General features: G+C 33.5%; 2 protein-coding genes across 3 annotated transcripts in view; both read right to left on the bottom strand.

The window, feature by feature from the left end:
- The window catches only part of LOC127701296 (beta-catenin-like protein 1), a 370,618-nt gene that overhangs the window by 96,356 nt on the left and 260,007 nt on the right, over window positions 1–14,255 (bottom strand). The window lies entirely within an intron of this gene.
- Window positions 4,771–14,255, bottom strand: part of LOC127701265 (sal-like protein 1) — a 40,182-nt gene continuing 30,697 nt past the window's right edge. For both annotated transcript variants that reach the window (XM_052205096.1, XM_052205095.1), the window contains one exon: window positions 4,771–8,979. In XM_052205096.1, the coding sequence (XP_052061056.1) occupies window positions 6,062–8,979 (2,918 nt within the window). In that variant the 3' untranslated portion in view covers window positions 4,771–6,061. The remainder of the gene's footprint in view (window positions 8,980–14,255) is intronic.

Genomic DNA, 14,255 nt, shown 5'->3' on the forward strand with positions numbered 1-14,255 from the left:
AAAAATATCAGCAATACAAGAAAATAAAAGAAAATGATTTTAGTCACAAATTGTATTCTTGTCTACAATGTTGAGAATGACATAGATACAGATGAGCGAAACTGTAGCTCTTTTCACAAAAAATCTTACAGACTAAAAATACTCGTAAGCCATACACACATTTCAGTATAACCTACGATCAATTTTAATCGTAAGATTTTTTTTGTGAAAAGAGTCGCAGAGTCTTTAGAGCCTCTAGTTGTTATACTCACGTTTGAGATTTAAAAAAGAGAAGGATGGAGTGCTAAAAATAAGATAACCTCGCCTTATGTTCCTTTACATGTTCAAAGTCAGAAATGTTTTGTTTACCGTATGGTAATGTCAAATGCCTTTTGTTTTTAGAACGTACATTTATGTTAACGTCTACTTGTCTCATGGGGTTTTTGTGTCGTAAGATTGCTGTCTTAATGTCGTATACCATGTAACTTCTTTCATTAATTTTCCCACTGGAAGCTCCATAATTCGATCTGATTCATAAAAAAAACCAATAGGATATGAACAAATAGTTTCATTCCAATGCAAACTGCCGAATTTTATCATTTACAACTTGCAATGTCGATATGTTAAAATGTTCAAGTCCTTGCTTTGCAAAGGAAAACAACAAACATCAAATAGATACAAAAAAAAGGAACAAAACTGATACAGATTGACATTTGGTATACATTTGGTATGAGGGGATTCTACCAAGCCCTTGCAGCAGTCAATGCATCTCAGGCCTCTTCAGTTTACAAATTTAAATAAAATGCTCCGCTGGGCGCAGCTTGATACGACTGCAGAGGTCGAACCCTGAACAGTTGGACCAAGTATGGACACAACATTCAAGCTTGATACAGCTCTGAATTTTGATTGTGATTACATATTTGACACAGCATAGGTTTCCGACACAGAATGAATGAGGTCTAAGAACTTAAAAATTTGAAATTGGACATTTACCTTTTATGGTCCAATATCCAAAATTTAAATATATGGTTTGATTCAGCATATCAAAGAAACCCAAGAATTCAATTTTTGATGAAATAAAAGTTTAATTTTGGATCCTTTTGACCTCAATGTGAACCAATTTAATAACGGGGCCCAAAATCCATAATCTAAATACACAGTTAGATTCAGCATATCAAAGAACCCCATATATTAAATTTCTGTTGAAATCAGACAAAGTATAATTTTGGACCCCGATTTAGACCTACTTGAAAACTGGTCCCCAAAAATAATTTACAAAATCTAAATACATGTTTAGATCCAGCATATCAAAGAACCCCAAGAATCATTTTTGTTAAAATCAAACTAAGTTTAATTATGGGCCATTTGGACCTTAATGTCGACCAATTTGAAAACCGAGCCCAATATCCAAAATCTAAATACACGGTTAGATTCAGCATATCAAAGAACCCCAAGAATTCAATTTTTGTTGAAATCAAACAAGTTTAATTTTGGACCCTTTGGACCTTATGTGGACCTCTTTGAAAACGGCGTCATAAATTCAAATCTAAATACACGGTTAGATTCGACATATCAAAGAACTCCAGTAATTCAATTTTTGATGAAATCAAACAAAGTTTAATTTGGACCCTTTGAACCTCAATGTAGACCAAGTCAAATGCGGGGCCCAAAATCCAAAAATCTGAAAACACGGTTAGATTCAACATATTAAAGAACCCCAAAAATTCAAGACTGAATTAAACCCCTTAGAATTTGGTCAAGAAATATTGTTTTTGCCCGTTTGTGATTCGTAATTACTAAACAATTAGGGCCATTACCCCCAGAATCAATCCCAACCTTCCTTTTGAGGAATGAAACCTTGTGGGACAATTTCATCAAACTAAGTTTAATTTAGAATCCCGATTTAAACCTACTTGAAAAATGGTCGCAAAATAAAAAAAATATATAAGTACATGTTTAGATACAGCATATCAAAGAACCCCAAGAATCCATTTTTTGTTAAAATCAAACTAAGTTTAGTTTTGGGCCATTTGGACCATAATGTCGACCAATTTGAAAACCGAGCCCAAAATCCAAAATCTAAATACACGGTAAGATTCAGCATATCAAAGAACTCCAAGAATTCATTTTTTGTTGAAATCAAACAAGTTTAATTTTGGACCCTTTGGACCTTAATATGAACCACTTTGAAAAAAGAGCCCTAAATTCAAAATCTAAATACACGGTTAGATTCGGCATATCAAAGAACCCCAGTAATTAAATTTTTGATGAAATCAAACAAAGTTTTATTTGTACCCTTTGAGCCTCAATGTAGACCAATTTAAATACGGGGCCCAAAATCCAAAATGTAAATACACGGTTAGATTCAACATATTAAAGAACCCAAAAAATTCAAAACTGAATTAAACCCAATAGGAATTGGTCAAGAAATAAGGAATTTATACAAAGTATTAGAAAAGTATTGTTTTTTCCCCTTTGTGATTCGGAATTACTAAACAGTAGTATTGTATTTATATTGTGTCATAGATCAAATTTATTCGTTCAGTGTTTGTTTACCTGTTTTTGTTTATATGTCTTTTTGATCGAGTTCAGCCATTTCAATTGATATTTTATAGTGTGTCTTTTTTTATGTTGTAATGTTACTCTACTGTTTCAGGTTAGCGTGAAGGTTGGCTCTTGTTAAAACGTTTAAACCCGCTGCATTTGTATGCACCTGTCCTAAGTCAGGAGCCTGTTGTACAGTGGTTGTCGTTTGTTGATGTGGTTCATAAGTGTTTCTCTTTTCTCGTTTTTTATATAGATTAGACCGTTGGTTTTCCTGTTTGCATTGTTTTACACTAGTCATTTGTTGGCCCTTTATAGCTTGCTGTTCGGTGTGAGCCAAGGCTCCGCGTTGAAGGCCGTTCTTTAACCTTTAATTGTTTACTTTTTACACATTGTGACTTGGATGGAGAGTTGTCTCATTGGCACTCATACCACATCTTCTTATTCCTAGTTAGGGTCATACCCCAAAATCAATCCCAACCTTCCTTTTGAGGTACTGAACCTTGTGGTACAATTTCATAGAGATCCATACACTTATACACCACGAGTTATTGTCCTGAAACAAGAAAAATGCTTGTTTTGGCCCCTAATTCCTGGAAAGTTAAGACAATAACCCCAAAAATCAACCCAACCTTTATCTTGTGGTACAATTTCATAGAGATCCATTCACTTATACCCAAGTTATTGTCTGGAAACCAAATGTCTTCGGACGACGACGACGCAGACAACGACATCGCCATACCATTATACGGCCGCATCAATTTTGCAAAATGATCAAGAAACTAAAGTTCCAATTGCCTAGATGGTTTTGTCTATCATAATTCTTTGTCTGTCCCTTTTGGTCATATAGCTCCTCAAGTATTTATACTTTAATGGCGATCAAAGTTTTGGTTTTGATCATTCCTGATGAATGTTATCCAGTAAATTGCTTCAGAGGGGCACCAAAATTACAAAGTGCAATTTATTTCTTTTGTTCTTAGTGTCACTATGTGGATTTTTTTGTGGGAAGGGGGAGGGTTTTTTTGTTTTTTTCGGTTCTCTTTTATTTTGGAAATGTGACTGCTTTAGGAACCTTACCGTGAAAATATACAAGACAATCCAAACATACTTTCATCTTTTAACTGGGATATGTGTGCTAACTATACGTATTGCCAAACGCTTCTCTTCTTAATGCTGAAATACAATGCTTTGTGCAACTATGTGTACTATGACACAAATAGATTTAATGAGAGTCTTGCTTTTATTGGAATTTTTACAGGTGCAGAAGAACAATTCGTTCATGTTTATGAAAAGAAGTTTTCTAAAGTGAATTTACTGAATGAAAAGATTTCAATCTATCTTTACATTTTAGAAACTCGCTTTAAAATGAAAATGAGAAGTAAGTTTTAAACTGATGTGATCTCAACTTCATGATCACCTCCTCAAACCAAAACTGTAACCTAATACGGGACGCACAGAATAGAAAATGTGCATCCCCTAGACCATCGTAGTATCAAGTGTGTTAGAATCTACCAAGTTTGCTTAGGTTTCTTCAAAATCTGTTGTTGGGCATAGATACAAATGTGCAAGAAAACAGTTCGTGGTTTGAAGTTGCTTGTATAAACATGATAAAGTGTCACCATTGTGAATCTCCAAGTGCTGTATAAATTAGTCCAATGACAGTGGTAGTAGACTAGTGTTGTTACTTCTTGAAAACATGTACGTTTACCAAATTATTTGATTACAGAAATTAAGCACTAAAACTGAATCGTAACGTTTTTTTTGTTTTGAAATACTTTTTACTCGATTTATTACCAAACTTATGGAAACTTACCTTGATCGCGATGATTTTAAAGTATGATACTATATAAAGGATAGAATAAAGTACTAGTAGCAGAAAGGCCAATACGAACTCTTACTGTTTGGATGCTCAATAAAAATACAACATAAATGAAGTTTTTTGTCTAATCTTGAATATGCATGTAAACTGACCTCTTGCCGTTAAACAACCAATAATCAATCAATGGTATATTGATGTTTTTCTAACGTCCAGTGGCATATATTTCATATATACTCAGGACGAAATAAATCTATGTTTACTTTTATTACTTTGTACCAATGAATTAAGTTGTGCGTGTGTTCTATTTTATTGTTTTGTTTACCATTTGCCTTGTTTTGGCATCATCCTCTGGTTGTCCATTAAACTCAGTGGGTATCTTTTATATTTTCTTGAATATAATCCCAAGGCATAAAATAAGTAATCAAACATATATTGGTCATATTTATTTGTCCTTTTTAAGACGTAATATGAACAACTGACTACAAATTCATGTTCATAAAAAGAATGGACAATAACAAAAATAATGAAAATGACTATAATAGTGTATTTCATGCCACAAATACATTTTCATTAACACCAAACACAGATGTAAATTTCTGTGTCTGTAAATGCAAAAACATTAGATAATTTACATGCGGATATGTATACGATTTGGAAAACATTGGATTTCTATGATTAAAATTATTTCATTTATTTTTTTGTCATTTTGAAATACAAATAAGGATTTCATCAAAATTAATAAAACGCTTTCAAAAATTTAGACAACTGCTTTCATTTCTTTGCTTGTATTCTTTGAAAAGTATTGTATCTGTTCATAAACAATTTTGAATACGTATTTATAAACAGCAACTGATGAATATTTTAATAGTAAATTTTACTAATATTGAAGAAAGCTACTAAATAATAAAAAAGTTATTGAATGGAAGAATGGGGGATAAACAAATGAAGTTAAGCACCTTCTCAAAATACATAATGAAAATAAATGTAAAAAATTTATATATGGATCTCATTCTCAAACATAACAAATACATAAACATAAAATTATCTTAAACATATACAAATAGCAACACATATACACCTACAGATATTGCAAACTTAAATTAGTATATACAGCTTACTACTTATCTTTGGTGGTTTTGAGAAAATACAACTTCTGGCAAGAACACTTTTTGTGCTTGGAAATAAATGTGGTGTCACATATACAGAACACAATAACTTGGGAGTAAATGCACCTTTTTAAATTGCGTAGAGATCATGCAAGCATCGGAAATAATTATAAGGTTACGTCCAATATGATTTAAATATGTTCTACTTTTCAAAGCAAGAAAGGAATTTGTCCCGCTCATCAAAAAAAAAGAAAAATTTAAGTATACATATAAAAAGATGTATAAAGTGTGAGGTTCAATTACTTTTTCAAAGACTAGAAATATCTACATCAAATATATACAAGTAAGATAAAATTTCAAAGGCTAAATTTATACCTATACATATTTTAAGAGAGCCAATGATAGTTCTCAACGTAATAACATATATAATTCACAACCACAGTTTTTGTCCAAAGTCACGTGTTGTAACAACAGTCAATGATCTGTTTCAACAACAACAGCTGCTTAATACTGCTACAACACAACACAGCCCTTTGCTATATTGTCACTTTATTTGTTACCTTTTGCAAGTGTTACGTTTTGTTACGGAATGCAATATTGTCTGGAACTACGATTATTTGACAGCTGTGACGTTATGTGAATCGACTTTCATGTGAAAAGTTTGCATGTGATGGTCCAGTGCAGTAGGTGACAAGAAGTTCTGACCACACAGATGACAAGACGTTTTCCATGACGACCATGAACTAGGAGTGTCATTTGACGGTGAAAACTTTTTATTTGCAGATTTCATGCTAAGATCAAGTTCTCCGTTTGATTCCTTTTTCAGTTCTTCGTCCTTTCTCCAAGAATCAGGTTTGCTGTCATGTTTAGATAATTGATGCGGTGACGTCATATCTGCTGGAAGTGACATTGGTATATGGTTCATTCCAGCGGCCATGCCCTGGATTACTGATAGTTCATTCATTTTCGGTGGAACTCCATTCATAAACGGCGGAAATTGAAACGGAAAGAAATCAGGTGCTCTTGGTGCAAATCCTGGCATATACGGGTTTTCCTTGTGAGACATCATAAAGGGAGGTTCAATTGACATACGGCGTCCTCTTCGTGATGGACTGTTGTTCCACATATGTGTTCCCATATGAACTTTGAGATTACCTTTAGTTGTAAATGCTTTCCCACATACGTTACATTTGAAAGGTTTGTCACCAGTATGTGTACGGATATGAATCTGAAGTGCACTTGCACTTGAAAATCCTTTTTGACATACTCGACATTGATGCTTTAGTGGAGTCTGATTTCTAACAAACTGTGACTTGTCTTCCTCTTTTTCCTGACAAGGAGAGGTTTTGACCGGACTGTTGTCGGCGGTATTTGTTTTGTTACTATTTACATTTTCATTTGGCTTATTGTCAGTTTGCTCGGAAGCAATGTCTTCTGAAGATTGATTTTCAATGTCACCAATGTCACACGAATCAAGCGAATTGTCTAGTTCACTATTATTACTACTATTGTCAAATGATTTTGGCAAGTCTCGAATTTTGTGTGTCAACATGTGCTGTTTCATATTTCCTCGAGTTGTAAAAGATCGGTCGCAAACTTTACATCTGTATGGGCGTTCTTTCGTGTGACTACGATAATGTATTTCTAGGGCACTTCGACATGCAAATGTTTTGAAACAAATATTACAAGTAGTAGGTCTTTTCCCGGCTTCTCCTCTCAAATCGAGCCCACCTAGCAAATATCCGCTGTTGTTTGATACATCACTGGTGACGGATAGTGCGGGTGTTCCTGGCTTGCTTCCTTCTCCACTTATGCTACTCGAATCCGACATACTTGTATTGAGACCGTTATGTGTAGGTGGAGGTGAGTGTCTATCACCATTTCTCAAAGGAAATCCATTGTTCATGAGATATGCTTGATTTAAACGACTCAAAGACGAGTCATTCATTGAACTATTAATGTTTCTTACGCTGTTCTCTAAAGCTGCTAAGGAAGTAGAGAAAATTGGTGTTGAATGCATATTTGCAAAGCTGGAATACATTGCCGAAGAAGTGGCAGAGAACGGAGGAGAATGTGCCTCAGATCTTGGACTTGGTGATCGACCAGAGTCAAGAGACAAGGATGACGATGCTGAAGCTGGGCGTTCTAGAATTTGCCGAGCTTCTTCTCTTTGTTCTTCAGTCCCGCTATGTTGTCCATCGCTAGCTGTCCCAGAATCTCCAGAAGGTTGGTCCATCTCAAAGTGTTTTTCTTCACCGACTTCCTTTTCCTCATAAGACATATCATGATCATCTATGTTCATTTTTTCATCGTTGCAGTCATCATTGCTATCATGTCCATCGTCTCCGTGAATACTCCCATCTTCGTTTAATTCACGTCTACGATCTTCGCTTCTACCTGTGCTAAAAAGTGCTGATTTACTCAAATCCAGTTCTTTTTCGGGTTCTCTTTTCATTGATAAATCATAAGCTCTCGATGCCATGTCAACCATGTGTTGATTCATACTATGGTACATTTGAAAATGATTCATATCTGGCATTGGTGGCATCGTCGGTATCCCTGCATGACTTCGTATATGTTGTTGAAGAACTAACAGATTTGTGAAACTTTTATGGCAAATGGGGCATTGATGCATCATTCTGATTGGTGGTTTCATACGATGAACACCCATATGGGTTTTTAGATTGCCCTTTGTTGTGAAAGATCGACTACAAATCTTGCATTTAAATGGACGTTCGCCGGTATGTATGCGGTAGTGCATCTGTAAAGCACTTTTGCAACTGAGAACTCGGTGGCAGATTACACATTGGTTAGGATCGGATACTTTATTTTCAAGATTATCAACTAACTGTTGTAACTTGGAAGTCTCAGATCGATCAATTTCCATATACTGTTCCAAACTTTCTTCATGTTCTATCATTTTAGTTGGCAGAATGGAATCACGATGTCCAAACGGAGACGAAGGTATGAGAGATGGTGGAGCTGATGGTAATGAAGCCATTATAGGATAAGGACTAGCCATTGAAACATGAGGTATAGATGGCATTGGTAGTGACATAGTACGATGTGGTGGAGAGGGTTTGCTCATTGGTGGCAAGCTGGATGAAACCAACGGTGGAATATCGTGGTCTTCTTTAGAAATCGATTGTTTTTCTGTGCTAGACTCTCCAAGTTTTGATGATTTCGACGTATCGGATGACGAGTTCGATGTTAGACTAGACGACAGCTTTTCTTCAGGGAGATTGTTAAGCTTGGATACAATACTGTTGGTGAACACTGAGGTGGCAGATGACGAGTGTAATGAAAACGGAAACATTTTTTCTGGAGTTCTAGGTTCAGGTTTTGAATGATGTGACGACGAAAATGACGTACTCATTAACGGTGTAGGAACTTTATCTAGGTGTTCTGGAACTGGATGAGGATTCATCTTGACATGCGGATATCTGGCTCTATGTCGTTCAAAGTGGACTTTAAGATTTCCTCTTGTAGTAAATCTATTACCACATATGTTGCACTTAAATGGTCGTTCACCTACAAATATACGAAAATAAATTTTGAAAAAATGGACAATTTATAATATCATTAGTAACCTTTGCACAGGCAAATTTTATGAATGTGAAATGATAAAAAAAAATCTTCATCATTTTTTTTTAAACACGTAAAAAATCAGAATATCTGGACTTGCATGGATAATGTAAAAATTAAAGTGCATAAACTTGTCCTCGAATTTTTAGGACAGACTGATAGGGATGCTTACTCAAATGAACAAAAAGTAGTGCCGGAGATACTCCCTAGGGTTGTAACTGCAATCGTTTTTAATATGGATTTTATACGAATGGCCATTAAATTCATCTCATCTACATTTAAAACTTTTAAAGTGATTCGGTCCATTATAACTTTAAAGTAAATGTACTCGGTGACTTTACGCAAATGTTTTCCTATATTAACTAACGTGAAAACAGTTATATAATTTTGTCTGGTGGTCAATCTGACCTGCTATTATTTATGAAAGGATAAAGAGCAATTTATAATCTGATGTTAAAGTTATCAATTCTCTTTATGATATAGGAGACATGATTAATTTCACAGTTGGTCAATTCGGTTCTATGGCAAAGATCAGAGAAAACCATTTCTATAAGTATTAATTAATACTTAGAGAAGATCAAATTTTTATTTTCTATTTTCATAGCGTTAGATCAAATATGTCATAATTATTGAAAAATAAATTTTACAAAGAACTATCCAATTTAATTTGTGCTGGAGACTGACCGTTCTTTTGATGTGGTAACAGAGGTGTGTTTGTCCATGACGAAGCTTTGTGGACACAGGTAATAACTACGCTCACAAAACATGAAAATGGATATGAAAAAGTAAATAAAAGATGAATTTCGTGAACTTTACAATCAATTTTAATAAAATATTCATTTAATATCCCATGGCAAAAACTTTATTGTTGGTCGTAAAAAGAATCTTTTCAAAGCCTCTTTGGTTATATAACATCCGTGACCCAATCGGTTAATTTAAAGTATGACCACACACGTTATTATTGAGGTCTTGTTTTGATCATCTTGACCAGAGCAAAATCAAATAAAAAATATTTTTAAGTGTATATGCTTTTAAATCTAATTTCAATGTTGCAAAAGCATGACTAAAATTAACGTTTAAAATTACTAACATTTTCGATTTAATGATATTCAATTACATTCAGAATTTTAAGTGGACAACCTTTTTTTGGATTAATTTCCGCGTATCATTGATTCATTAGTGGAAAAACCAACAAGATTTTGTAGCGCTGTGTTATATTTTTTTCAAAGTAAAATACATAGAAAGTGTTATATTTTTTCTAAGTAAAATACATAGAAAATTAGAGTCCAGTAAGAAGCATAAAACACGAACTTGAATACTACTGTCACCACAATTATTTTTTGGCGGAAACCTGCAACAGTGCACAGACATGCACGAATGTAAACAAGCCGTCCACATCTGCAGATCTCGATACTTGAAAGTGTCATGCTTCATCGTATAATACAGACCCACTTCCACATTTCAAATATTAAAATGAATGTGATAATAATACGTTATAAACTTTCTTACAACTGAAATGATTTCTAAAGAAAATCCCTATCCATTAGTTACGGATTATGTTATAACAACCTTTCCTTATTATGCGAGTGATCTATGTTACTCAACTTCAATAAGACACCGTATTATTATTAATTCTCCCATTTTTCAGTAGATTTTTAAAATATAATTCTCATGCAAATTTTTCGAGTGTTATTGCCTGTTGCAAATCTTCAGCTTTTGGCCATCTGCAAAGCTGATCCAAAGATTTTGACATGACACTTCTTTAACAAAACTTACCTATTATGAAATATTATCTTTTCATTCTTTGACTGTTAACGGGGGTTAAACGGGGCGTCCTCTAAGTAATTTATCAACGCGTCAAGGTAAAAGATAGGACGTCTCAAAAAAGCCAAAAATGGCCATTTAAAAAATCAACTAATGGTAACGATAACAGATATTGAGGTCTTCGCAAATGTTTATTCATATATACATAATATTATATGTAATTGGCTTTCTTTAAAAGATTTCTTGTCAATTTTACTACTGTGATTTTTTTATTCTATAAACGGTAATACGCAATACCCCCAATATTCCAAACCCGTGGTTACATGTTACTCGGTTCATTGATTAAATTTTGATCATTTATTAATTTACAACCTGGTAATGAAACAAATATATATCAAAATTTCAGCTATTCTTGAATCAGTTTTGGACAGACCACCGAGCTACTTGCTGATGGCCTGAGTGTCGTTTTCCTTTTAGAACCCCAAGAACCCGTGCTGTGTATTTAAATATAAGTATGTAAAGGATTAAAATCCCTCATCTTCAGACATTAAAATATTTTATCACTTTTATTAGCATTTAATTTCTAGCCATCTTTCAAACTTGTCATAGGACCACCTGCCATCTGAGAAGTTAGCCTTTATTCTCTATCCAGCCATGACCACAACATCTCAAACTGTCCATCGAGAATTAGATAATCATAGCATTTTCATCTGGGTCACCTTTCTGATTATCGAGAATAACAATTTTTGTTAATCTTTAAGATTTTTCCGTTTGGTAATTACCGCCCTAGTCTTGGTAACTGTTCATCCATTTGCACTTCTGGTGTGAAGGATAGAATAAATTGATAACGTTCAATCAGGAACATATATATTGTTAGATATACTGTTCCCAGGTTCAATAAATCATTTAGAGTTATGAAATGCATATGCATTTTTTTCAAATTTCACTTATTCCTACAAGATCTTCCATTGTGACGTTATCCCAATCGTCAATTCCAACATAGAAAATCTCTTAATTGTGCATGTTTTTTTTTTTGTTAATGGACATTTCTTTGTAATTTTTCTTCGAAATTTAGATAGAATGTCTACATTTGTAACAGGGACAGTCTACACTAGTATTTGTAAGTAACAAGTATTCGGATGTTAAAATTGAAAATATCTAAATTTTGTTAGTTTTTTACTATTGGTTCTGATGCTGATTGAAAGAGTGATTTTTGACCTTCAAAAACCATGGTACCTTAGATGAAAATTTACGGTAAATTGGCTCAGATACACGCTTGTAGCATAATTGCGGTCAGAAGAGACCATTTGATGACCACTGTACTTGTTAATTCTAAATAGTCATAACATACAATTATAAATGACATTTGACCTTTATTGATGGTTTCCTATTTCTAGGACTTTCTTGTGAGAATTGTGAGAAATCTCCTTACAAATTTTCTACAGGTCTTGTAATCTCCGAGGCTTTACAAATAAACTACATTTGTCCTTTTACAGGACTCGTTTTCTATGTTCCCAAAAAGTCATAAAATATCAGGCTTATAAAATATGCAAGTTATTTATTAAGAAATGCAAGTTATCTCCAATCAACAAATTATTTCCGGTTGTACAATTTTGACAATTAAGAATTTGTAAAAATTAATGACATTTCAAAAACGACAAACAACTCTGACAAAAAATTTTGTATGAACATGCTTAATTGTCATAATAACTAGCCTTGTACCTGTCTGATGGTAGTCCAGACTGCACATCTCCCAGAGGCTAAAACAATCCGTACCGTGTTACTTTTAGGAGGACTCATGACGTTCTTACATCATTTTTTATGTAATTAAATATGTAATATACGACCTAATATGCTACAGAAGGTTGAATTGACAGAAATTGGTGAAAAATAAATGATAAAGGTTTTTAGACGTGATGCTTTATAATGACCTTTCAAATTCTAGAAACATCTTTCCAAAAATAAACGCAGTGAGTATGATATTATTCTTTGAACATTCTCATCTAAATTTCTCAGAAAATGACGACCATTTGTCATCAGGCATGTCAACAGAATTTTCACTTTACATAAAAATGTGGTGAAAATTGCGACCTTTTTTTCATAACACATGACAAAGTTTTCAGAGCATAATTCATTTTTCTGCTGATTAGGGCATGGTAGCTGGAACTAATCTAATTCTCCAACAATTTTGTTATAGCTATAGTTGTAATGAACTGCCATTTTTACAAAACAACGAAAAATTATTACTTTCAAGCTCACAGCATCGAGTTCTCTACTGCAATTAATCCAAGTCAAAATTCTATTTTACAATAAATCGACAATAATTGAATTACTAGCATCTTTTTTATATCATGTTGATTAATGCCCTTTCTTGACTTCTCACATTGTCTCGCATCCCAAATACGGTGTTATTACCATCAGTATGCTGAACAAATTGTCTTAATTACACTTAAATCGCCTAATAATCATTAACAAATGAAATATAATGTTTCTTTGAATTTCTCCCACCAGACGAAGGTCTAATTCACTTATAGTGCATGGAAATTTCCATTAGGATAGTGAAATATCTTTTGGTGTAAAGTAATCAGAAAAGATTAGAGAGTTACTTATTTTCATAATCAGCAAATAAAATATGCTACATGACAAAGTCCTTCTAGGTGCAATATTCCTCAAACAATGTATATTTTTTAAGCCCAAAGAAGAAAAAGGTCTCCATGGGACATCATTTATGAATTTGTACAATAAATGCCCTCTTTCAAATGTTGACATATTTCATCATAACTACACAAGAGATGAATATTACATGAAAAAGAAATAATTCATCCCTTATAATGCGTATTTTCCTCACATCCCGCCATCTATTTATGACTAACATCATTTACAGTGCAAAGTTGCAGAAAAATAGAATATTTCATCTCGAGCCTATTGGCAAAACTCGTTAATAAATTAATATCAAAAAGCAATTTCAGTATGAAATATTGCCAAAACTTATGTCCAAAAGCCCAGAGGACTGGGAGGCCATCTGTAAGGAGATGACTGGTATATGTAATAGTTTAATAACTTTTTATTTTGCTATTAATTACTGGATTTTTCCTCCATTTGATATATGGCTGTATATTGACAACTGGTTATAAAACTGTTTACAATTAGCATCTAAAGAATCATTTTCATAGCATTTTGGACTGAAATAGTTGTTCCAAATTTATCTTTACTTAAGCATGGACGTATCTACATTGACTAAGATTTAAGTTTTAAAGTCCAAAACACATTCTACCTTTAATCCACTGTTTCTATGCTGAAGTTTACACCAGATTTTATACAGATACATGTTAAATTATACCAGTTTGTGACTTATGGCAGAATAATTTGTGATGTAGATCTACTTCAGCTTGCCATAACTGGGGTATCATGATAGTATGTAGTATCTATAATCAGCAAATTCTAAACCAGGTCTGTGA

This window comes from Mytilus californianus, unplaced genomic scaffold, assembly GCF_021869535.1.
Source record: "Mytilus californianus isolate M0D057914Y unplaced genomic scaffold, xbMytCali1.0.p SCAF_5, whole genome shotgun sequence".
Classification (NCBI taxonomy): Eukaryota; Metazoa; Mollusca; class Bivalvia; order Mytilida; family Mytilidae; genus Mytilus; species Mytilus californianus.